This window comes from Leptonychotes weddellii, chromosome 4 (genome assembly GCF_054177405.1).
Source record: "Leptonychotes weddellii isolate Sample4059 chromosome 4, ASM5417740v2, whole genome shotgun sequence".
NCBI lineage: Eukaryota > Metazoa > Chordata > Mammalia > Carnivora > Phocidae > Leptonychotes > Leptonychotes weddellii.
In genome coordinates, this window is record NC_138372.1 from 51596345 (window position 1) to 51623054 (window position 26710).

The following is a 26710-nucleotide window of genomic DNA, read 5'->3' on the forward strand; positions in this document are numbered from 1 at the left end:
TGTCACAGAATTCTTAGAAAGTAGGCTGCCTTTGTTGTCTATTGGTATTTTTTGGTTCAGAATATAGCACAGGGACTCTATCTAGATTGTCTGCCATAAGGCAGTTATTAGTTTTTAATTAGCCTTTTATGATATTTTCAAAAGTTTTATTGACTTGGATATGACAAATATAAGATGAGGGGCGCCTGGGTGGCTCAGTTGTTAAACGTCTGCCTTCGGCTCAGGTCATGATCCCAGGGTCCTGGGATCGAGCCCCGCATTGGGCTCCCTGCTCTGCAGGAAGCCTGCTTCTCCCTCTCCCACTCCCCCGCTTGTGTTCCCTCTCTCGCTGTGTCTCTCTCTGTCAAATAAATAAATAAAATCTTTAAAAAAAATAGTTAAAAAGAATAAGATGATGTACTGATGATGTAGTGTATGGTGATTAACATAACAATAAAATTAAAAAATAAGATGATAAAAATGGAAAAAACAATGGTCTCAAATGACTTGTTATTTTTATTTTATTTTATTTTTTTTAAAGATTTTATTTATTTATTCGTGAGAGACAGAGCGAGAGAGAAAGGCAGAGGGAGAAGCAGGCTCCCAAGGAGCAGGGAGCCTGATGTGGGACTCGATCCCAGGACCCTGAGATCATGACCTGAGCCGAAGGCAGACGTTTAACCATCTGAGCCACCCAGGCGCCCGACTTGTTATTTTTATTTTATTTTAAAGATTTTATTTATTTATTAGAGAGAGAGAAGAAAGAGAGAGAGAGCACAAGCGGGGGTGAGGGATGGAAGGAGAGGGAGAAGCAGACTCTCTGCTTAGCAGGGAGCCCGATGCGGGACTCGATCCCAGGACACTGAGATCATGACCTGAGCCGAAGGCAGACACTTAACCAACTGCACCACCCAGGCGCCCCACAACTTGTTATTTTAAAAATAACTACTTAGCAACAGATTTATTTGTCTTAATTCAATTGAATTTTTTCCTTAAAACAGATTTATTTGTTTGTAGATGAGCTGTGGTTCTCTAGATCCTCCAAATGGGTAGCTCTTAGTTCTTAGAAACTAAGTAGTTTCTTAGAAAGCAGGTTCCTTAATTTTTCAATCTGAATTTCCAAGTTAGTCCCTCTTGCCTGACTTAAACCTCCCTTATTCTAATTAAAAATTTTAAAGCCCATCTTCCATTTTTGTCTTAAGAGGCAGGTCCTTAACCTTCTTGGCATAATATTAGCAATGACTATATAGAGAATTCCAATTTTGGTGAAATGGTTTTGGCAGGATGTTACTTCAGTTAGATCTGCCTCTCTTCTGTCTTAACAAACACTGTGGTGAACTCTACAGAGCACAATGCTCACGATGGGATCCTGCAAAAGGAGGAGAGGTGGGCAAACCAAATTGCAAGACTTGCTTCATGGAAAATGAATGAGGATAAGGCAAGGGAGTGATTGGCAAATATAGGAAGGAGCAGCTTTAGGAATTCTCCTAAATTGGGAGATTTTATTAAATGCAAAACTTGGTAATTATTCAGTAATTTATTTCCTGCATTTTTAAAAGAAATGGGTAAATAGCCTTCTTTGTGGAATTATGTTCATGTGCCGTGTCTAGAGACAAAAATTAGCAGGCTGATGTTTATCTACAGTTACACATTCCATGTTATTCTCTGGCATTTTCTTTTCTTTTGTGAAATTTCTAGTTCTAGCTAGGAACTAGCCACAATGAAACAATGATTACATTAAAATCCACAAGAGGGAAAAAGATGGAAAAGAGTAGTACCCAATCTTAATAGTAGTTCTACTTTTCTGTAATTTTAAATGTTCTTTGAGAAGTATGTTTCAATGAGTATTTATAATTTTAAAAAATGAGTGCATTTTATCTAAATAAAGAAATCAAAAGGATGCATCAAGTACCCTAGTCAGTCTGTCAATCTCCATTTTTTTGCAACATGTAGCAATAAGAGAATAATTTTAAAAATAAAAGTACTTAAATGTATTAATATCTGTTAAAGTTCATAAAGCTTGAGAATCTTGGAACAGTAATATACATACACACGTACTTACTACTAGGATTACTCTTAGATGATAGTCCCTGGTTTGTGAAAAAGTTTGGTCTGACATTTAGTAATTAAGCCTTTTTGCATGATACTGCCTTACCTCAACGAAGCCACATACAAATCAGGTGTAGAGAACTATGGCTTTTAAGTGTTAAAAAATAACTGGAGAAGATGGGTACCTAAAATATACTTTGACAATAGGAACAAAAAAGCTTAATAAATCCACATTCATTTTCTATTTGATTGCTAAATATATAAAGGGTTTTTAGTTATGGTCTGCCTGTCTCACAGAGAAAGTATGATTATCTAAATATGTGCTGCTTTTTTTTTTTTAAAGTAATTGCTTACTCAACTCTGTGCTTTCTGTAAAATATTGCAAAATTGTGTGCATCTGCAAGTTAAAACCATGTAATACAGCAGGCTAAAATTGAACAGAATTTGATTGCAGACCTGACTGTTTTTCTTGGTTTTGTCAATAGAAATATAATGTGCTAGAATGTGCTCAGGATTTTTTGAACAATCCATGAAAGGTGAGAGGGATGTTAATCTCCACTTCAGCCCTGGCAACTTCACTCAAATCCTTGGCATTCAGAATCAGAAGATAAGCAGGCTTTTGTCCTGCCCCAGGGCTCACCACCACACTCAGAACTACACCTGTTAATCAAAAGTAAAAAGGCAATGTTAGATTAAAAGAAAAAAAAAAAAAAGCCTAGGACCATAGATTAAATGTCACTGAAAAAATATAGGAGGTATTATATTGACAAATAAAGAAAACCATATGACTTGGTATCTTGTTCTGACTCTTCCACCATCTGGCTGTGTCACCGCCCTGAAGGACTTTTTATGTTCCCTAGACTATAAGCTCCAGGAAGGGAGTGACCATATCTGTCTTGTCCACTGTTGTATCTCAATAGCTACTACAATTACTAGGACATAGTAGGTGTTCATTAAATTCTTATTGATGAATGATCTGTGCTCTTGTCTGTAACATAAGATTTAACATAACCTACTGCAAAAAAAAAAGTGTTGTGACAATCAAATGAGAAATATATATAAAAAGACTTTGAAAACAATAAGGTATATTATTTCTGAACTCTCCAAGACGTAGCTAGAAGCTTACTTCCTTCCAACAAAATGAGAGCAAACCTTTTGCAGTTTTGCCTGGATGGGCTGTATATGTAAAATTGTTTAGCATGAAATGGCTCCATAATTCTTTACTTTACTCATTTCTCTGTGGTTTTCCATATTTTAATCCCAGAGAGTGTAATCTACCTTCCTGTCCCAGCTAATCAATAGTTAACAAAGACTGATGTTTTGTCATTGAGTCACTGTGTTATATAGGCTGTAGCTCCAGCTTACTAAAAGAAGAAACCCAAAGCAGAGACACAAAGCCTCATTCTCATTCTCTTTGATCTGTTAGAATACTCAATTTCTTTCCTTTGAACTTTATCCTTTTTCAGAAATTTATCTAGGTCAGGAAAGGTAAAAACCTAGAATTCGTGCTGTTCTTTCTTCATCCTTCCCTCTTTCATCTAGAGCAGACCTTGATGTTCCATATGACACCAGATGGTGCTTCAACATTTTTCCATGAGTAATCAATGAGATTGGCCACAAGAAGAAACTTATTTTCTAAAAAGTTTAAATTCTTCCATGCTGCATTAAATTCAGTAGTATTAAGGATCATATTTGAACATTAGGGAGTAATCACTGTGACTAGCGTATAGAACTCCAATAAAAAGAAAGTGTTCAGACACATCCATTGCTTTCATTACCATCATCTTCCTCCAAGGCATCTGGGTGAGAAACAAAGATGGGTTCTGACGGATATGAATCAGGCTCTTGCCATACCCATGTTTCTTTGGTTTTAACATTCAGCTTACAGAGCTGCTTGTGAGAAAGAAAAATCAATCAGTTAATCAGTCGATGTGCTTTACTTGACTAGGATATGACTCAAACTACTTTTCTTTTTCTTTTTTATTTATTTATTTGACAGAGAGAGAATGAGAGAGAAAGCACATGAGAGGGGGGAGGGTCAGAGGGAGAAGCAGACTCCCTGCCGAGCAGGGAGCCCGATGCGGGACTCGATCCGGGGACTCCAGGATCCTGACCTGAGCCGAAAGCAGTCGCTCAACCAACTGAGCCACCCAGGCGCCCTCAAAGTACTTTTCTAGTATTAGGTAAGATGGATTAATTACCCTGTCTGGAACAAAGTGATTCAAGCCAAGTCCATAGGCGTACGTGTAAGGTTTCCCACCATATTTCTGATAATTGATTTGAGGAAACTCGAATGCTACAAAATAGAGGACATGCTTAGGAAAACTCAGTTAATCTCTGAATGGAACAGTTTGTTCCCCTCTAAATCCTCTCACCTTGGCGAGGCCCTGCGAAGAGAACCTCAGGCTCCAGCCAGATGGTCTCGTCACTGCACAGAATTGCAGTGGCAGTTGTGTTGGGGAGTGTGACTAAGTTCTTGCCTGTGTCAGCCTAAGGAAAATGGATAAGAGACACCTCAGTGAGAAGGAAAGAAAAATCACGCAGCCATAAACGCAGTCTTCCTGAGTTTTGTGCCCTGCTTTCTTTGTTTCTTCTGTCAGTGTGCAGGAAGGAGCAGTGCAGAAAGCTGTGAAACGTAAGCCCAGTAACACAACTGGGAAAGTTGCCTGTGTCTGTGTTAGTCACTGGCTGCGAACCGCTGGGAATGTCGTGTAACCTCTATGCCCTCTAGGCCTTCACATCTCTACAATGAGATTGTCCTCAAAGAAAATGTAGGGCTCTGAGGAAGGGCCTCTGAGGACAAAAAATGTTTTTTTTTGTTGTTGTTTGTGTGTTTGCGTTTTTTTTAGTAGAACAGCAAAAGACTTCAAACTCTATGGATTCATTTATAGTGTTTATCTCCTTTACAGTTAGGATATATTTTGATTTTGCTTGAAAAAAATCATACAGTTCTGTTGTCAAAAAGAAAAAAATATACAGGAAAACTACTGGATCGGATGTTGTCTAAGATCTCTTGTCACCCCCTTATCCTTCCGGTCATGAGCGCTTTCTAAGAACACATTTATTTCTTAATACCTGTATCAAATACTTGAGTACATGTTTTGTGCTTGACTCTATTCTAGACATTTGGGATAATTCAGAGAATAGGGTTCCAGTCCTCGTGAAGCTTGAATTCTAGTTTGGGGACATAAACAATAAATATAATTAATAAAGTATATAATATATCATGAGTGCAGGGAGAAAAATAATACAGCAGAGTTAGGATCAAAAGTGTGAAGTGTAGGTAAGTTATAATTTTAATAGGTGGTCAGGGTGGGCCTCCTTGAAAAGGTGACATTTGGGACAAAACTTGTAGGAGGTGAAGAAATCAACAGTACAGATATCTAGGGAAGAACATTTAAACAAAGAAAACAGTGCAAAGGCCTAAGGTTGGAGGATGCCAAATATACTTGATGAACATTAAAGAGACCAGTGTGGCTGCAGCTGACTGAGCCTGGGGAAGAGGAAGAGAGGAGGGTAGAGGGGAGATTATGTACAGCTTTATAGGTCCTTTTGAGGACTTGGTCTTTTACTCTGAGTGAGAGATGGGAAGCCACAAAATGATTTGGGGCAGAGGATTGACATGCTCTAATATTTAAAAGAATTGCTCTGGCTGTTCTCTTGAGACTACCCTTGGGAGTAGGGGGGATGCAAGAGTGGAATTGGGGACATCAGTTTGTCCAGTCAAAAGAAAAGAGAAGTCCAGACTAGGCTAGTAGCACTGGAGTCAGTGAGAAGTGGAAGGCAGAGCCATGAGGTTTTCCTGATAGATAGGCTATGGGGTAGGGAAGAGGTGTGAAATTAAGACAGAAGTCAAGGATGACTCCAAGGTATTTGGCCTGAGAATTAAAGGTTGGAGCCGTGGCAACAAAGGTGGCGGCTACTGCAGGTGGGGTAAATTTTTTTGGTAGAGGAAGAGAAGAAATTTAGATTTCATCTTATTAAGCTTAAGAGGTCTATTGGACATCCGAATGGAGACGTGGAATTGTCAGTAGCATATATAAACCTTGAATTGAAAGGTAAGTTGAAAATGTAAATGTAGACTGCTTTAAAGCATGAGTCTTTACAAAGGAAGTGAATGTACAAACAGAAGATAGAATGAAGGGCTGAGTTCTGGTGCCCTCCAACATTAAGGGGTCTATAAAAAAAAGAATGAGGATAGCTCAGGGGGGCAAGAAGAGTCAAGAGAAGGATTTTGTAAGAGGGCAAAATAATAGCATGATATGAATGACCCAGTGAAAAAGAAGGGAAAGTAATGATAAAGGAGAGGGGAGAGAATCACTTGAGGGATGTCCTTGAGTGGGTAAGGAAGGGAAAATGGGAAGGACTAGTTCTGGATGGGATGATAAATAATTCAGTACAAGTCCAGATGCTGGTGGGTGGGTAGATGTGGTGGCAGGAGTCTAACGTTCTTTTTTGATTTCTTTCATTTGTTTCAATAAAATAGGAAGCAGAGCCATCAGCTGAGTATGAGTGTGGAGGTGGGAGGTGTTAGAAGTTTGAAGAGAGGAGGGTGTGAAATACTTAACTAGCAAAGTGGGAGAGTAAATGAAGTTCAGAAATAAAGCAGTGAGGTTTGTGGTCATGTATTTAAAAATGAACCAATTAACATGATTGTGTGTTTTCAGCACTTAATTTCATCCTTAGAGATACAAGTGTAGAGTGGGTGGAGAGTTGAATTTAACTAGGTGGGGGGATTATGGTTTTGACAAATGAGTTCAATAAAGTAAGAAAGAGGCAAGAAAAGTGAGGATCTGTATAAGATTAAAATTGTTGACGATGGAATTTTAGTTAAGTAATGAGGAAAAGTAAGTTCTCAGGGGAATGAGGTACGGTGAGAAGGTAGTAGGTTCAGTGGATTGGAGGTTTCTGGTGGGAATTGCAGTAGGGCAAGTGATCTTGAAAGACAGGAGGTGGTAGTCAGAGCATATCATGCATGAAACTAAGATTATGGAAGAAGCACAGTCATAGGTAATGGCAGGGTCAAGTGTATGACTATGGGGAGTGAGTGGCTGACATAGAATGGAAGACAAGATCAGTGGAAGAGGTCAAGGAATTGAGAGGCCAGGTTGTTGGAAGAATCACCTATGATGTGTATATGGAAATGACCAAGAGTCAGTAGATCTGGGGAGTGTGACATTGAGCCAGGAAGGGGAAGTGAGTGAGTGGCGGTTCATAGACAACAACAGTAATGAGGGGTGTATATATGTACATATGTATATACCACTTAGCTATATAATTAGCTGAAATGAGATTAAAATTGGAATATTTTAAGAGTGGATAGAAGGAACAATGAATCTGGAAACAGAGAAGTGGAACAAAGAGAACACCTACCCCAACCCCAGGTCAGGTGGCATAAGGGCTGTAGGAAGAGACTGGAGAGATCAGTGTCCTCAGGAGAGAGCCAGGTTTGTGTTTTTTGAAGATTTTATTTATTTATTTATTTGAGAGAGAAAGCGAGAGAGAGATAGCACAAGCAGAGGGGAGCAGGAGAAGCAGACTCCCCGCTGAGCTTGGAGACCGACTTGGGGCTCCATCCCAGGACCCTGGGACCATGACCTGAGCCGAAGGCAGATGCTTAACTGACTGAGCCACCCAGGTGCCCCCAGGTTTTGGTTTAAAAAATAGAAGGTGAAAGGAACGTTCTGAGAACAGTATATAGAGGGGTTTTTTCTGGGGGAATTAAGAGGGAATAGTAGAAGATTCTTAGGATAGGCAAGGGATAGGAGGTAAGGAGCAAATACAGAAATGATGAGAATTTTATGAGATTTTGTGAAATGGAGCCTCAAGGCACTTTGTGGTATTTTGGGGAAGAAGAGATCAAATGCCTACGTCAGACATATTATTTATATACTTGTAAGTTTAAATTGATTATCTTCATTCTTATTTTTTCTATTACTAAATTACATTTTTTATGTAAGAAATCTGTAACATTACTTTTGCTTTCCCCAACAAACTAGCTCCTCATTTCAACTCCCCACCCCCCTTTTTTTTAACAGATGCATTTTTCCTTTAACCCAAAATCTCATTTCTGAGGATCTAATCTATTCATATATCTGTGCATGTATGAAATGACATACATACAAAGTTACTCCTTATTACATTATTGGTAATAGCCAAAGATTGGAAACAATTCTGTTGTGCAGCAGTGAGGGACTTGGGTATGTTCACAGAAAGAATACTGTGCAGTTCAAAACAGCAAGATCTTTAGCATATATATTGTTAAATGAAGAAAGCAGGGCACAAAACAATGGATATAGAAAGTTACTTTTTGTGTATGAGAATGGGAAATAATAATTATATATTTTCTTATATTTGCATAAACAAACCAAAGAAAAGGAAAGACATGAAAAGTTACACATAGGAAGTGAATGGGGATGGTATGGACTAGATACAGGAGGAGGGTGGAGTGAGATTTCCCACTTTGCATATAATTTTGATTTTTGACCATTTAAATGCACAGTCTATTCAAAAAAATATAAAGATATATTTTAAAGATACTACCATTATCTTAATTAGCAAACTGGAAACTTCACTAATCTTAGACCCTTTTCTCTCCTTAGTCCTTCCCTCAATCTCTTTCTTACCTCTCCTAATTTATGACCGATTTTTCCCTTCACTGCCAAATTTTTCAAAGTGTGGACTTACAGTAACTGCTCCCATATCCTCCCAGGTGCTCACCTTCAGTGCCTTGAATCCTGATTTCTGCCTCCCTTATCCTCATCCCTTGGAGATCACCAAATTTGGTGTTTGGCTTTTAGTCTTCATCCTTTTTAACTTGCCCATAGCACAGTGGGCACTGATAAAACCCTCTTGCCCTATCCTGTGTAGGATTGTCCTCTCTTAGCTCTAGCTAGGGCTCTTTGGTGACTTTCTCTCTCTCTCTCTTTCTGGTTCCTCTTTTTTGTACTTTCTGTACGTGAGACTTCCCAAACTTCTGTGCCTGGCCATCTTTTCTTCTCTTAGCATTTTCTGGGCTATCAAATTCTTCATTTTTAAAATAAGCAACTGTGTATGGTTTTTTTTTTTTTTTTAGAAAACTTATTCTAAAGTATGACTTTTCCCTGCTAGCAGTCTCATCTATCTATTCTTGTATGTTTGATCATCATTTCAACATCAGTAACTATTGACCCTGATTGGCCTCACAATGTCCTTCATTGACATATGAAAGCCTATGTGACATCTTTCATGAAAATGTTTTGATACTGATTTTGTTGTTGTTGATGATGATAGGGGATATTTATTTAATATTTCCTTTGTGTCAAGGACTATATTTAATAATTAACATATATCAACTCATGTATCAGCCACAACAACCCTGTAAGATGGATACAGATAAGGAAAAGGAAATTTAAGAAGGTTAAATGTTTCTCCTCATAGATAGAGAGAAGGAAATTTAAGGTTAAATCACCCAGTTAGTAAGTGGCAGAGCTGAAACTCAAGCCTGGCTCTATATGACTCGAAGTCAACCTCCCCACCCATTATCCTCCCCTTCCTCATAGTTCTGCAATTCATGTTTTTCTCCACAGCTGCTCTACCCATTATACTCCCTATTTCCAAAGGTATCACTTTAGACACATAGGCTTACAGGATCTCTATGATATTTTGCATGTCTAAGATTTAATTCATTCTGCTATTCAATCAAATGCAAGACCCTTTTAATTCTACCTATAGGAACTCTTATTTTTGTGTTTGCCTGTTCCTAGTACCACTACATTTTTCTCTCACCTGAGTGATTTTAATTGTCTTCTATCCCAGGGTCCTATCTCTGTCTTTTGTACACTTCCAGTATCACTTATGCACAACACAGACTTGTTTTAGAAAATCACGTTATTGGAAGCTGCAAATGACCCTAGTCATTACTTAGTCCAATTTTGTTAGATTTCAGAGCTGGCAACTGAACTTAGAATGATTGAGTGACTTGCTTGGGGAAGCCAGACATTTAGTAGAAGAGAAAACCATGAAAGTCAGTCCACTTGGTACCCCAGTCCACCAGCTCTGAATGTGGTTTTCTTCTGTTCAGAAACCTTCACTGCCAAATAAAGTACGACCTCTTGGCCTGGCCTTAAAGCTTTTGAAGAGTACAAGTCTGCTTTTTAAGCTTTTTTAAAATCCCCCCCCCATTTATTCCACTACTTATGCTTATGTTCTAAGGAATTGGATTGCAGTCAGTTCCCTCTGCTCTTCTGCCCCTCCCCATTTCTGTCTTTTTTCAAACTCTTCCTCCTGTCTTAAGTTGATCTGCTTCAGTTTCTTCTGCCAGAATATTGCAAATGACTGTGTTCCATGAATCTCTCCAAACAATTGTGACTTACTGTTCCATTCTCTGAATAGCCAAAGCAATTTATTCCTCCCTCCCACTACTTATCTCTTGCCAACATGTGTTATCATTACCGAATCACCTTCCTCCTTCCTACTACACTAGGTAATGAGTTCCAGAACAAGAGCGTATCCTATTGATGTACGCACTGAAGGAACTGGTACAATACAGTGTTACAGTGGTTAATTCACAACTATTGGGAGAGAGTGAAAGCAGGGTCTATGGTGACATTAGACATTTTTTCATCACTGAAGTTCTCTATTTCATAATTGGGTGGTCTTTCTTCAGGCAGTGATGACTACACATTTATGAAAATCTTTCCTTTTTCCTCTTTTCGGTTGTGAAGAGAGTGAGGTAAGGGATATTTAAATTAAATGATCTTATTTCCTTAATGTAAAGATGATTGTGATTTTCCCATTACTAGTAAAATAAGAGTTTACTAAAATCACTGGACTCATTCATTTGGTATTTTTGTGGGCACTCAACTAGGTACCAGAGATATGCTTCCCAAGGGCAAAGTTAGAGTGCTTAAAGCCCCATGCAATGTCATTCCAACCTTCTTTCCAGTCCCTCTGCCCAATGCCCATCTCTCCTCTGTCCTAATGTACCAGCTCCACCAACTACTTTATATATTTTTTTATATTAAGTTTTGCTCTTTTAAACCTCCCTGCCTTTGTAGAAGCTCATTTACCTAACTACCTAGTGCCCCACCTCAACTTCCTCCTCCTTTCTTATCCTTTATAGAGCTTACGAACTTGCTTAAGAGCAGTAGTGTCTGGTTCTAAATTGGGTTTATTTTCCACTATATTTGATCTAGTTTTGAGTACAATGTTTTATATTCCATGTAGCTGCCTTACCCACTTTTGTGTGTATATCTCATATATACATAAATGACAGTGTATGCTCATGTATCTATTGTGAAAATTCTATTTGTCTTGATTTTGACTGGCATTCTATTACACAAAAACTAATTGATGTTAATCTAATATTCTAAAAAGACAGCCACTGAATACAAGGAAGAAAAAGTAGAAATAAAAAGATGACAGCCGAAGGCTATTAATGATGTTTGTCCTCTATTGATATTTTTAGAAGGTTTGCAGAAAACCAAAATAATGGGCTGATTTCCCTAAAGGGGTACTTTTTAATGCTTCATTTCTTTAGAATTTCAAATTATTTAAATTAAATTATTTATATTATTGACAGAGGATCCTAGGACTCAGTGGTCTGCCCTATTCCCTGAGAAAATGTATTTTGAAAGGGATTTGCAAATGAAAGAACAGTGCATCAAAACCTGGTTTTCATTTTGGCTCTGCTGCAGTTGGCTTTTGCTAAGTCATGTCACTCTTCTGAGCTCCAGTTTCCTCATTTGTTAAATGAGGGGAGTTGAATTAGTGTATTTTTAAAGTTCCTTCCAGCTCTGAAATTTCAAGATTTTATGTATAAACATAAGGCAGGAGAACAAATCCGGATATATCTGAAATCTGTGCAGAGGGCAGTTACCTTGTCAATATTCAGAGGAAGCACGTATCTCCTCACTTCAGGCTGGGGAGCCTTTCTGGCATTTTTTTTCAGCTCTTCCCAGTTCTTACGTAAATTGGCTAAATATAAGTAATTATAAACAAATTCAAATCTGCAAAAGTAAGAAGTCAGACATGAGCCCAGACAATTGCAAATAATTTCAGAGAGATGATCCATGCCTTTTAAAAGAACAAGTGCCTGCCTGTTCTGTGTGGCTTTTTTTTTTTTTTTTAAGATTTATTTATTTATTTTAGAGAGAGAGAACAGGCAAGCAAGCACTGGGTAGGGGGTAGGGGCAGGGGGAAGGGCAGAGGGAGAGAGAGTCTTAAGCAGACTCTGTGCTGAGCATAGAGCTGAGGTTAGGCTCGATTTCACCAACCCTGAGATCAGGACCTGAACTGAAACCAAGAGTCGGACACTTAACCGACTGTGCCACCCAGGTGCCCCAACCTGCCTGTTTTTTTATTCTCCAACCCAGAAACTGCTAATGACCCAAGTATATTAGAGCCATTTCCTCCTGTCCATGGTGCATGAAAAACAAACAAACAAAACAAACAAACCTGCCTCACCAATATGTTTACATAAGAGCAGCTTTTGATACTTTCTGTTCTGTTTCTCCATCATCATTCTGTCTTTACGGGCTACTATCTTTTTAAGTGACTTGGTATTCTCAAGAAAGCGTGCCTCTTTCTTCCAAACCCAGAGTGGGTAGAGTTCAAGGCCCCCCCAGGGGAACTTGTCAAGTTGCAGTGAGGTTAAGTTTAAATTTACTTATCAGGTCATAGCACGTTTTATTTTCAGATCAGGTTCATAGACCTGATCAGTTTTCAATCATTAACCATGGTTTTGATGTTCAGTTTACGATTGCTTCTGATTACCTAGCCTCCCTACTGCTTTTTCAATTATATTCTGTGACTTAAGCACACTTCTTGCTTTTTTTAGCTGTAATTCAGATTTAATATTGAGAGCAGCATCTCTGAAAACGGCCCCTAATTTCTAGGCATGACTGGGAGATGTAACATTATCCAGTGTCCTTTCTTACCCTTTCCAGCAACAGAGATCCACAATCAGAAACTCATTGTCTTCATAAGTATTGATGTGATGGAAGAGATTAAAAGAAGAGGTCCTGTATTTATTATTGAGACACTTTCTTCTTTTTTTGTCAGCAATATGAAGCCAAACCTTGAAAAGTGAGGAGAAAATTTGATGCATTTAAAAAGGAAAACAGATATACATTATGAAATGCCTTCTTTGGAATCATAAACTTGACAAGTAAATGCACAACTTACCCCCATGGTTTCATTGGATTCAAAACAATCTATGTAGTTGGCTCCCCAAAGACTCCATGAAGAAAGGAACTTGAACAGGTTAATTTTGACTGGCGTCTCCACAAAAACAATATAGTTGGGAGTCAAACCAAAACTGTTTAGAAATGCAAATAGACTTGTGAATGGGAAGGGCTGATTCTCAAACCACAAAGAAATATGTGCACATGAGGTATGAATCAACAGTGCCTACATGAGATTAATTACATTTAAATTTAGGTTTCTGCAAGAAAATGTCGTGATCAGGATTGGTATCAAAGGCAGGCAAAGCAGATCTTTAAACTTGAGTTTTCCTGAAGATTCATAGCAGGCCTTCAAGTTACCTATGGACGTAAGATGGCTTGAATCGGTCACTGCAGGGGAATTGTACAACGACCTCTGACTTGCTTATTGGATCTTCCTTGTCTGAAATAAAGCGGTTTTAAAAGGCTTTGGAAAAGCCTTTTTTCCCCTCTTTTAATACAAAGCATTTAGAACAGCTCATGCAAGTAAAGAAATACATTTTCAGATCTTGATTTTTTTTTAGGGCTTATTTTCCTTTTCTCGGTCATTGGCATTTCTTAGGGAAATTTCATGTGGAGCTACAGTCACCCAGGAAAATCCAAACAGCAGCAGATTTGGAAATGTGTGCTCAGTGTTGTGGCAGGCAGAGGACCGTGGGGTCCCATCTTAACAACTGGAGGTGGTAGGTGCTAAGTCAGTGAGTAAGGCAAAAGTGTAGTATGGTCAAAATGCCTTTCGTAATCTCTTAAGTTACCTGCAAAGTATAGTGTATGTGGGTTTGTCTCATTAGTTCTGTACAGTAATTCTTAAGCACAGTAAAGTTTGTTTCCTACTATGTTAGTGGTCTTCAAACCTTAGTGTGCCTCAGAATCATATAAAGAGCCCCTTAAAAGTGTAATCGTGGGCTCACACCCAGAATTCCTCCTTCAGTCAACCACAGATGGGGCTCTGGATTTCTAGCGGCTTCCCCAAGTGATGCTGCTGGTCCGGGGACTACACCTTGAGATCCATGCTATGCAATGCTATATATATAGATTGAATATATATATATATATATTTAAATCTATATATATTCACTCTATATATATTCAAATAATTCTGTCACCAAGATGGTTATCAAACTTCTGGCAGTGAATGGAGGATAAATGGAGAATTCTAAAGAGTGCTCTCTTTTCTGTTTTAGTATTATTTCTCTATAATATTAATATGAGTTAATAGATTTGTTTGTGGCTTTGGGAATTAAACACACACAGAATACTTTGTACCCTCTCATGTTTCTGTGTGTGCTATGATGCATATGCATATGTTTGTTTAAAAATTTAATTTTGCCTGGAACATGAATAAGGGCTCAATAAGTATTTCCTGAATTTGAATCTAACTCTTATATGATCAAATACTCATATATGCTACATTTTTGAAACATTGTAGAATACGATTTGGCCACTTGCTTTCTATATTTTCAAGTCGTCATTTTCTGCTATGGTGCTTCTGGGCATTGGTCCCTGGTAGGGCAATCTGAAAGTAATTTAACTGTGCATCTGTAGTGTGATCCTGATACTCTGATCTGGTATCCCATTTCCAGGAATTTTCTCACAATATAGATACTTCTTTTAAGAAGAGTCAAATTGGTAAACTGACCTGCTTGTAGTGGAGGGATCTTTACAATATTGTAGGCAATTGAAAAATTTTTCCCAAAGCAATTACCAATGTTGTAAACAGTTCCATCACTTTCAATATGGGGGTGAGCAGTGGCTCCATTGATAGAGACATAGTTGCAAAGATCAACCTATGGAAGGAGAGCAGATGTCATCCATGTAAAGAGAAACACTGTTTTACCCCTTGGTCTCTAGGTCTAACCTTACTGCTACCACTTGCCTCCTCACCCAAAATGCATTTTCTCTTTCTTTCCATCTTTCTGGGTTCTACCCTCTTTCAAGTCTGCCTGAATTCCTCTTTTCAGTGCACAGCTCTCCTCTGACCCTCATGCTGAGCCCCAAACCTCTGAAATCTTGGAGATCTTCCTGACTGTGTTCTTCATTGTATACCATACACTGCTCTGGTTAGTTACTTTCCTTTTGCACATGCAGATTGTCCTCAAATGGATAATGTGAATCCTGGGATTTCTTTATATCCCCCCTATTGTATTAGATGAATTGTGTGAAATTGCTGAGATATACAATAATTTTTATTTTACAAAAATGGCCATTTTGTATAGTATAACCTAAATACCACATCCAGTGGCTTGCACAGAGTATAAATTTGGAACTGAAAGAAACCCCAGGATTCTATTTCGTACAGAGTCAACCTAAATAGACTTCAGGAGAACCATGAATCTCCTGGAATTAAATGCAAATGTTTTTGGAGAAAAGATTTAGTGCTTTAATTCAATTTGGAGTCTCATAAGAAATTCAGAATCACAAATCTAACATAAATCTCTCTGTGTACAGAAAGAGAAATTGAGGTCTAAGAGAGGTCAAGTGATTTTTTTCAAGGATACAGAGCCACACACTGGCAAAATCAGCACTAGAATTTCTACCGTGACTTGTTCAGTACAGATTTATTGAATGAATAATTGATGGGGTATATATTTAACCAAAATTTTTTTTATTTGATTAGGAGAATATTTTTAAAGGGAGTTTTTAGTATTCTTATTTAAATAATAAGTAAGACATTCATTCATTCGATCATTCATCAAGTACTCATTGAACTTCTATTATTACTATGCCAGGGTCAAGAATTCAGTCTAGACTTGTGCTGCCCAAAATGGTAGTAGCCACACGTAATTTAATGTGGATTGATTTTGATTAGATAAAATTTTAAATTTCCTCAGTCACATTAGCCACATTTCAGGTACTCAGTAGCACTTGGAGAATGCACATATAGAACACTGCCATCATTGTAGAAAGTTCTATTTTATAGTACTGTTAGACCAATAAGCTGGTATATAATATAGTGCATTGCTGGTAAATGCAAAATGGTATCTGTAGAGAAGGGTCATCTAACCCAGACTGGGAGATTAGGCCAGGCTTCCCAAGGGCAATGACTCCAACTAATGCTTGAAAGACAAGTAAAAGTTAGCCAGGTGGAGAAGGATGACAGGTGTTTCAGGGAGTGGGAACCCTAACGTACAAGCATTGAACTGTGAAATAGCAGGTGCTGTTTGGGGATTACTAGTCTGTAATCTGTGAAAGGCATGCACGGAGGAGGAGAAATAAGAACCAGTCAGCCACAATGCCCTGTTTGGACTTTATCTTGGGAACTGTGGGTGCCTCAGATAGAGTAACACATTTATACTTGTATTTTAGAAAAATTGCTTCTACTGAATTAGGGAAGTTGTATTTAAGAGAATCAGGCTGGAGGCAAAGGCACTGATTAGGAGGCTATTTTAGTAATAGTAATAAAAAAAATCAAGTTTTAAAACTATATTTTTATATGAAGTCAAGGCACACTGATACAATGAAACTTGACCCCCCATTAAAGGCTATTTTGGAGCCGTACATGAACTTTACGTTTGCAATTATAGTACCATAGCAATTTGAGTACAGATTCACTCATCAGAGTTAAATGAATGGTTTAGAATTCAGTTTCAGTTCTTCTCCAAATTATCTAACACATACTCTTATATGATTACAAACATACATCAAAAACAAGAAAGAGCTATGGAAGAGGATATGTTAAGCCTTAGTAAATAGTCTGCTGAGAATTATAAATTAGCTAGTGACATTGAGACCTAGGGTTGGGACTATTTTTCCTTTCTATTTCTACTACACTGAATTTCTAGTTCTGGTTCTTAAATTCCACCTAACTTGTCTCCTAGCTATCCCTTATCTCTTTTGTTCTCCCATATAGTTTATGCATGCCTTCCAGGTTAAATATCCTAAAGCACAGCTCTGCTTATACCATTTCTCCAAGCAAAAACTTCCAGTAGCTTCCCATTAGCTAAACAACTTATTCCAAGTTTTTGTCTTACCCAGGTTGTCTTACCTATTGATATATCCTTTGCACCTAGTATAAATTTTGATACATGGAAGGGACTCAGTTTGTGTCACAAATGAATAAATGAATATGTTAGGCATTTTATAAGGTTTTCCTCCAACCCATATAATAAGTGTTTAAAATTGATGAAGAAACAAAGTTTGCCCTGTGTCACATAGCTAGTCGTTGATAACAAAGCAAGGAGGTGAAAATCTATCTGGCTCTCATGTTCTTTCCCCCAAATTGCAGTTAATTCTAAACTGCAAATTCTAACTTCTTGAGCAATGTTGCCTGAGCATTGTGTCCTACCTGCTTAATTGTCTCCAAGGTCTCGGGATTAATCTTTGTAATGAAGTTGGTCTCTGTGCAGGCATAGTAATCTTCCCCTACTGGGTAGACGTTAACGAGGGCATTGTCAGTGACCTCCACTCCTCGAAAGTAAGAAAAAAACCTGCAGAAGCAAATGGATTTCTCAGTCCAGTAACTTTCAAGCCGTGAGAGAAAAGGGCTAATGTAAAATGTCTTTAATAACATGCAGGCAAGTTTCAGTAACCTGGAAAATATATTCTTGCAGGGATCTGGGAAAGCACAGGTGCCAAATTCCGTCATGACGATTCTTTTCTCCGTCATTGCCCGGACATAAGCATCAGTGCGGATGAACCTGAAGGACATGGAGACATGGGAAAGGGTCATAGGCAGGGGCAATCAGTGTGGTCCATATGGAGCTGAGAATGGTCATTCCGTGTGTCCTTAACAAGTTGGAACCATAAATCCACAACATGAAAAATGAGGAGTATTGTCAGGTCACTTGCTCAGAGCGACTAAGAGAGAAAGAGACAATGTGCTATGAGCTTAAATTTATGTCTTATAAACCTCACAGTGACAGATGAGGAAATTGAAGCTCATGGCTTGGACTTGTCGTGTCCAGCTGAGAAGTTAAGCCGTTGGCATATGTGATGGAGCTGGGTTAGAACTCAAGTCGGCCAGGGCCAGGAAACGTGCATTTCTCCATATCACACTATGCAGCCTCCATGGGTCGTTCACATAGGACCTCTGACTTCCTGTAGCCTATAACATACCAACCTAACACTGAATGGAGAAATACAGAACATGGTGTGCTGAATTATATTCCTTTCAATCTCCCTTATGTCGCTCTTGGTTTTTTTCTTCGATTTAAAAATTTATTTTGCTAGTTTTAAAAGTAAGTGTTCTTGAATCCAGTATCTTGCACAGACAACTCCGCAACCATATCCCATACGTTGCCTAGGATTTCTCATGTGGAAAGCCAATTAAAATCTGATTTTGCATTTCTTCCAATGCATATAATAAAGTTTAAAATTTCATGAATGAAGAAACAAAGTCGAGAAGAGGAAAAAGTGCCAAGGTCTTTAGGGGGCATATGAAAGCTTTGTCTGACTTCTTAGCTAAATTTGTGCTTGACCTGATCTATTTCTCTTCTATTACAGTCTGAGTTATCCTGACTATGGCAAGCCTTCATTTGCTCTTCCTTTTGGTGTCTCTTCAGAATTCCTGATACCTGTGGTGATCAACAAAGCCTCTAACAGGTCTGAATATTAAAGCAAAAGCAATTTATTGTGGTGTTAATGGATACTTGGAGTGAAGGCCTAGGCCTTGGAGCCTTTTCACAACAATCTTCCGTTCTTAGAAAACTTCTTAATAATACATTATATGTTAAAAAAAAAAGAAGAAGAAAATAAGAAGGGAAAAATGAAGTGGGGTGGGAATCGGAGGGGGAGACGAACCATGAGAGACTATGGACTGTGAGAAACAAACTGAGGGTTCTAGAGGGGAGGGGGCTTGGGGGGAGGGGTTAGCCTGGTGATGGATATTAAGGAGGGCACGTACTGAATGGAGCACTGAGTGTTATACACAAACAATGAATCAAGGAACACTACATCAAAAACTAATGATCTACTGTATGGTGACTAACATAACATAATAAAATAAAATCAAAAAAAAGGAAAAAAGTTTTGAATAGTGATAAAAAAAGAAAAAAGGAAACATCTTTCTTGTATCATTATGACATAATTTGGTCCTTCCCCCTCTGTGCCACCCCTCCCTCCTACCCAGGGGCCTTTCTGATTATTAAAAAAAAAAAAAAAAAAAAGAGTCAAGAGAACCAGTGGTCTAATAATTATAACAATAATAATAGCAACTTATTACTGCATGCTTCCCAGGTACTTCATTTAATCCTTGCAATGAACCCTGAAGTAGAATTTTAGAGATGACAAAACCAAGAATTAGAGATTAACATCTTGCCAAAGGTTGCCCATTTAGGCAAGCGGTGTCTGGTAGATGTAGAATTTGAAGCTAGCCTGTTGGGCCCGGAAGCCCTAGTCCTTAGATTCTTCTTTATCATCACACAGCCCCCAGGTATCTATGCAAATGTCCTGGGCCAGTGGATTCTGAGAGGAACCAAATCTAGAAGTTGCCTCTTGGGTTTAAGAGGTTGAGAAGCACAAAGGAGGAGGACCTAAGCTAGGCCCCACCCCTAGGAGGAGTGGGACCTGGCATTCTTTACCTTCTATGATATGTGACATGTCCTTCTTTAAAGTCAAACTTGTGCAGGAGGGCTTGCCCATCAAACAGGTGGTAAAATGGTTCAGATCCAACTTCAAAGAGTCCTGGTCCACATCGAAGGAGACTGCCAGTGAGCCAGAGGGGGATCCTGCCTGTGATGAAAGTGAGACATAGAACATTGTTTCTTACCCCTGCCCTTTGCTGGGCTCATCCCTGGCAAGCGGTGGTGATTATATTAGCAGCTCAGTTGGGCAGACTTTTTGTAAAGCTGATAATGATTTTCATTCCCAGCTCTCACCCTGGGTGGCCCTTACAAAATGCTTGCTGACTTGACTCCCCTTTCGCTAGGAGACCAAATGGTGGGAAACATTGCTATGCCTGGGTTTGGATAAACGGTGGGACGAAGACAAGGAAAAGCACCTAGGGACTCTGGAGGAAATGGGAGGGCAATGGGACCCTGCACCTAACAGATTTCCCCAGATACCAACACATTTGCCTTTTTACCATCTCACTTTTAAGAAGAATTTCAAATTTCTTGATGTATTTTGATGGAGTGAGGGGTAGGAAAGGTGGATTAGGAAAGGGATCAAAACACTAAAAAAAGGTGTTTCTATGAAAGAAGCCATCTAAATGGCAACAAGAATACTGGCTTTTTAAAACCTATTCCTTTGAGGGTATGGGCTACTGTCCAGATGAGTAACCTCCTGAAGGAGAAATTGCACAGGGCTCGCTGTCAGAGACCTGGATTCTGGTTCAGGATTTGCCACGTGCTATCTCTGGGGTCAGTGTCCTCATCTGCAGGATGAGGGGTACACAACAAAGGCCATAAAGCCTTTCAGTTTAAGCAGTTAGGTCTGTGCCCTTGTATCCTTTGGAAGGTGCAGTGTTTGCTTAATCCTTACAAATTTTTTTTAAACAAATGGATTATTTCCTGCAGTTCCATTTCAGCAGCCTGCTTCATAAGAATGTACAATTCTGATAAAACCTTTAAGAAGGCATGACTTAACTAATGACACAACATAATTTGATTGCTAGAACCTAAATTGTTAGCATCAGAATCTAGCTGAGAAAGAATGTTTAGCTCCTCCCTTTTATTTTACAGAAGAGGAAATGGGAGGAAAGAGACTTGCCATGTCCAAGCAAGGATGCTGTATGGGTCATGTGATGTCTTTGGATAATGCTAACAATAGTAAGAATAAACAACCACTTGTTGGCTGCTTTATTTTGGACACTAGGTGAATCTTTCAGTTATCTTACTCAATCTTCACAATATCCCCATGAGGGAAAGTTTGGTTTTTGATAGGTGAGGGAACTGAAACTCAGAAGGTTTAAGTAACTTGTAAGATTCCCAGCTAGTAAAATAATGGAGCTGCAATTAGCTGCAATTAGCACCACATTGTCTGACTCCAGAAGCAATACAACAGGCATGAACCTACCACCCTTTATTGTAATATTTCCAGATGCTTGTCACCTGGTCCTCACTTACCCAGACACTGGAATGGATAATGGAACAGACATTTCTAGGAAACTGACTATGTGCCAGGCACTGAGTTAGGCACTGACAGTTTAAAGATGACAAAAGATGTAGTCCCAGTCCTTAAGGAATTCTAGTTAGACAGCATGTTTCTCCATTAGGGAAATAAAAGGTAAATGAGAGGACATGGGTTTCTGGCAGAAAAGGCCCACACCTCCAGATTCCCCTCTCTGGAGCCCACAGGGGGAACCACCACTGAGAGATGCCAATGAATAAAAAGCCAGAGAAGAGGGATCTTGACAAAAATAGAGAAGATGGTTTCAAGACTGGTGAGACCAACCTGTAACATGAGCTGTGAGCGGTGAGGACAGTTCCTCCACAGTTTCAAACAGTTTCTTGTAACCACCAGCAGGATGTTCAACTCTGAAAAGGTGGAATAATTGGGAAGAAGCCCACGTTGGTACTCAGAGAAGTCCCCTGAGACAGAGGCAGAGCTCCAGGAGAAAAAGCATTCTCTGGTTCGATGTCAGAGCACCACTGCCAGTCTAGCCTTTGCTTGGGGGTCACAGAAATGTCCTCAGGATTCCTAGTGGGGGGGTGGGTGCTGGGTCAGTGCTCTACTTTTGATGTCAGGGGAAATGACCTCCCTTTTATTTATTTTTTTCCCTCTTTTTTAAAAATTTTATTTTGTTATGTTATGTTAGTCACCATACAATACATCATTAATTTTAGATGTAGTGTTCCATGATTAATTGTTTTTGTATAATATCCAGTGCTCCATGCAAAACGTGCCCTCCTTAATACCCATCCCTGGGCTCATCCATCCCCCCAGCCCCTCCCCTCTAAAACCCTCAGTTTGTTTCCCGGAGTCCATAGTCTCTCATAATTTGTCTCCCCTTCCAATTTCCCCCTTTTAATGTCACAGTGGACTTTTATTCTGCCCTCTGCAGTCTTCCCACATTTCTGACGACAAATCAACTAATCCTGCTGCTATCACTTGTCTTCCCCCAGAATTACCCCGTCCTGTCGCTACTCTAAGTGCACTGAATCATTGATTCTCTTGCCTTATCCCTCTCCCTCCAAGAGTTGGGAGATGACAGCTTTTTGGGTCAGTAACTCACTCTTTGTTATTCACCCATATTATACCATCATCTCTTCCTATCATCCTATTTCTTCACCAATCTCCAAGAGCTACGGTTCTCTTTAAAAATAGTCTGACTAGGAGATTCAGGTTTCATATTTTTTATTTGTTTCTTACCTCCTCACGTTGGCTTCATTTTATAACTTCTTGGAGTGGGGACTCTGACTAGACTCCCTAATTATGATAGCTATCTTTTATTAAGCACTTACTATGTGCCACACACCATAAGGAGAATTTTGTATACTCTTAGCTCATTTAAATGTCACAATACCACAATGGGGAAAATATGGCTCTTATGCTCATTCGATATCTAGAAAATCATAGACTATGAAAGGCTAAGTCCAAATCACACTGCTAGGAAATGGCTGCAACCTAGGCCTGCCTCATCACAATCGTCATGCTCACAACTGTTTCCAAGGCCCATTCACAAAAATCCCACAGTAATTTAGACTGCAATTCTAGATATTTGCTTCAATATATAAATAGGAAGAAATTCTCCCCTTCAAGATCCGAGGCGGCCTCCCATAAGCAGGCCATCAATCCTCTTCAGGACCTCTTGAAATAGCCCATTTACCATCGACCCACTAGGGCATTTAAAAACACCTCCCGGAGATACTTACTGGATGGACATTTTCTCTCAGTGGAGGATTGAGAGTTCTGGCACCAAGTGCAGAATGAGGAAGCAAGTCCTCAACCAGGGCATTTATATGCCTTCTAAGTCTCTCTGAAAGGAATTAGGGCTTTCCCACCCCCTCAGCTGAGAGAAGGGGAACAGAAGTGGCTTTCAGCACTCAGATCCTCCTGATGCTTGAGCATTATTTGGGTTTGCTGTTCCCATAACAGCTTTCTGGCTGTTTTCCAGAGACCTCAATCCTTCCCAGAGAGAATGACAAGTGGATTGGAAAGAAAGGAGCTGTGTGGGAGTGGCTAGCATCAGGACTGAGCTGATCCGGGTCACCCCACTGGAACCTGGCATCATTCTCTGGCCCTCACCTCCCTCTCATCTTCACTCTCATGTATTCCTTCACTTACTTATTTTTTAAAACATCTATTACATATCGTCTATGGGCCAGACAGATGGGCGCTGTCCCTGTCGTCACAGATGTTGTCACTCTGCAAGGACAACAGGATACTAACAAACTATTCAATAACATTTTATAAGTGTTATGATTGGAACAAGTATGGAGTGTTACGGAAACACATTGTAGCACCTCCAACCCTCTCTGGTCGCCTTATTGGCCCCATTCATCACCCTAGTTACAATGAGGCTGAAGATTTTTTTTTTTTAAGATTTTATTTATTTATTTGACAGAGAGAGATAGCGAGAGAGGGAACGCAAGCAGGGGGAGTGGGAGAGGGAGAAGCAGGCTTCCTGCCGAGCAGGGAGCCCGATGTGGCGCTCAATCCCAGGACCCTGGGACCTGAGCCGAAGGCAGATGCTTAACGACTGAACCACCCAGGCGCCACCAGGCTGAGGATTTTATGTCCTTTAGATTTGCTGGGATTGAAACTCTTTTCATCTCCTCATTTTTCACTAGTGCCTGTTTGTTCTGCACCTCACCATCCTGTTCACTGGTATGTGTGCTGCCCTCAGAGAGTAGATAGCACTATTTCCTTCACATTTCCATCAGCCTTAGTTGTTTGTCAGCACAGACATGGTGCTGCCCAAAGGAGTCCCTGGAAACAAAGTATCTACCATACCTGCTGACAACTTTAACATTTTTTGAGAAACCCTTTATCCATTTTGAATTTAAGAAGTAGTTATGACTATTAACCCTAGACCTCCTCAGTAAAACAACCTGAGCATTCCCAAGATAGAAGATAGGAGCTTCATTTCCCAGCCTGCCTTGCAGTGAGGGCAAAAGCATGTGACTGGGGCTTCACCAATCAGAGGAAGGGGCAGAGATACTAGTAGGAGCACCTGGTGCCCAGCACCAGCTAGGTCTCTGCCCATCCAAGGCTGTCATAGTGTCTCCAGGGGAGCCATTCTACTGTGGAGCCTGGAGTATTATCACTGGCCTGGTATTCTCCAAACCCCGTCCTTTAGCCATATCAGAGATTCTGTTAGCTACCTAATATTAAAATTATTTGTGTAGCTGCTTGATTAACTGAAATTGGTTTCATTGTTTACAACTAAGAGCTCTGTCTCTATAAAATGATGGTAATATAGGACACTGTAGTATCACATAGGATGAACATCTATATTGGTATATGGAGGTCCCAGAGGGATTTTTGAGGAAGTCTCTAAGCTGAGATAAGGAGAGTCTGTAAAAGTTAGCTAGTCAAAGGGCAGGGAGAAGAGCGTTCAGACATAGCTTGTAGCATTCACCAAAGTCTAGAAGTGAATGTGATTTGGGGAAATGGCAAAAGATGAAGCCAGATTTGAGATGACCATAGGCCAGATTTTGTAAAGCTTTGTAAACTGTGTAAGGAAATTGAGACCCATATCATGAGAACAGAGGGAATCACTGGAATGTGGTATTCAGAAGAGTAATACCATCTGATTTGCATTTTATTAAGACTACTTTGATTACATTGTATATAATATATTGGAATGGGAGATTTGGGCAAGATAAATCAGAGACCAAACAAGTGAAGGTAACTGATGTGATGCATTGGGGTTGGATATGAATGGTAAGATTCAAGAGATATTTCAGAAAAGGACTGATCACATTTTGTGCTTGGTAAGTACACTGAGGAAATAAAAGGTAGAGAAAGGATGACCGCTTGGTTTCTGGATTGAAATATGGTACAAATACTTGAGAAAGTATACACTGTGTGTGTGTGTGTGTGTGTGTGTGTGTATTAGAGACAGAGAGATGTTTTAGAGATGCAGAGAGAATGAATTCTGATTTTGATAAATTTGTTAAAAAGATGACTGGGGGCTGTAATAGTTTGAAGGCTTCATAGGGAAGTAGAGCGAGTTGGCATCTGAAGGATTGGCAGGGTGTGGACACAGAGAAGATGGAGAGGATATCTGGTGATGGGAGCAGAGTGAGAGAAGGCAGAGTAGGCAGTTTGGGAGGCAATGTTCCAAGGAATTTCTATCTCTTGCACTATTTCTGTTGGATTTTGTTTTCTCGGAAGTGTCTCTTCTTGAATAGAATTATGGGCCATGTTGTGATACCTATACACTGTCAATCCCCTGAAGAGAAATTCCAGGAATGTCAGAACCCAGCTGCTTTTCTTCATTTTCTCCCATTGAAAGGGGCCAAAGCAGAGGCTTTGTGGCAGCCAGGTGCTAGAAAACCTACACCAGCTGAGTGATGAAGCATTGACAAACTGCATTTTCTATTGAAGAGCATTTTCTGGGAGATGAAAACCAACCTGACTGGTGACCATGACTGTACCAGATGCCTTTCATAGGTATTCCTGTGCTGCTCTTGGTATTCTGGGGCCATAGCCACGTTGCTTAATTGTAGGAATGGGTTTTGGTGATTTTTGTATTTAGTTTTGCATCTGTGGTAGCCTTTATTCTCCAGCCTATTTCAATCCTAGAAGTCAGTGGCTTGAGGGCCATTTTAAAAATACAAATCATAGCGATTCATTCCTGGAAGACGTATAGGCTCATGGATCATGTGAATCATCAAGTTAACATGCTTGATTAAAGTCAGAATGAAAGCTAATTACTGTGCACTGATCCTCATGGAACCCTGAGTTCTTCAGGTATAAAACAAGGAAAATATGCAAAAACATTTTTTAGCACCAAGTACCCTCTGTACAAATATTAAGTGATATTTACCAATGCTCATTCATAGGGAGTTTGATTTCATATCTAATCTTCTAGCTAACACCTCTTACCTCAGGGCAGCCCATTTCTATGTATTCTCTCTTGGTGTGAAGTCAGAGAACAGCTGGGCTATATCCTTTCCAAAGTATTGTTTTGACCTCTTAACTTCTAACACCCAAAATGTGGACCTCTTTCTCAAGTCTATATGTATTTTTCTGTCATTTCATTGTTATACACTGGATCACCAATCTATTGTTACTTTTTCTTTCATCCTCTCCTCTTATTCTCCACTTTAATTTTTTGTTGTTTGGACAAGTCAGATCTTCATGTTCATTTTATATATCTGCCAAAGAAACTTTCATTTTTTTAAATTTAAATTTTAGTTAGTTAACATACAGTGCAATATTGGTTTCTGGAGTAGAATTCAGTGACTTACCATTTACATACAATACCCAGTGCTCATCGTAAGTGCCCTCTTTAATACCCATCACCCATCTAGCCAATCCCCCACCCCCCACCTCTCTCCATCAACCTTCAGTTTATTCTCCATTGTTAAGAGTCTCTTATGGTTTGTTTCCCCTTTGCTCCTCCCCCTCCCATATGTTTATCTGTTTTC

At 39.4% G+C, this 26710-nt stretch overlaps 1 protein-coding gene across 4 annotated transcripts; it reads right to left on the reverse strand.

Moving 5' to 3' along the window:
* Positions 1-769: 769 nt before the first annotated feature.
* Positions 770-23067, reverse strand: RPE65 (retinoid isomerohydrolase RPE65). 4 transcript variants are annotated; one of them, XM_081817187.1, is made up of 14 exons: positions 22985-23067; positions 21564-21646; positions 19751-19901; positions 17762-17869; positions 17518-17659; positions 14872-15019; positions 13424-13553; positions 13195-13327; positions 12948-13087; positions 11888-12017; positions 4404-4518; positions 4230-4324; positions 3807-3918; positions 770-2688 (listed from the first exon to the last, which is right to left on the reverse strand). In XM_081817187.1, exons 1-14 carry the CDS (start codon positions 22993-22995, stop codon positions 2537-2539), a joined length of 1650 nt encoding a protein of 549 aa, XP_081673313.1. In that variant the 5' UTR covers positions 22996-23067; the 3' UTR covers positions 770-2536. The 4 variants fall into 4 exon arrangements, with proteins under 4 accessions (XP_081673313.1, XP_081673314.1, XP_081673315.1 ...); XM_081817188.1 differs by lacking the exon at positions 13424-13553 and adding an exon at positions 13554-13635 and having other exon boundaries at positions 22985-23066; XM_081817189.1 differs by lacking the exon at positions 21564-21646 and having other exon boundaries at positions 22985-23020.
* Positions 23068-26710: the final 3643 nt, after the last annotated feature.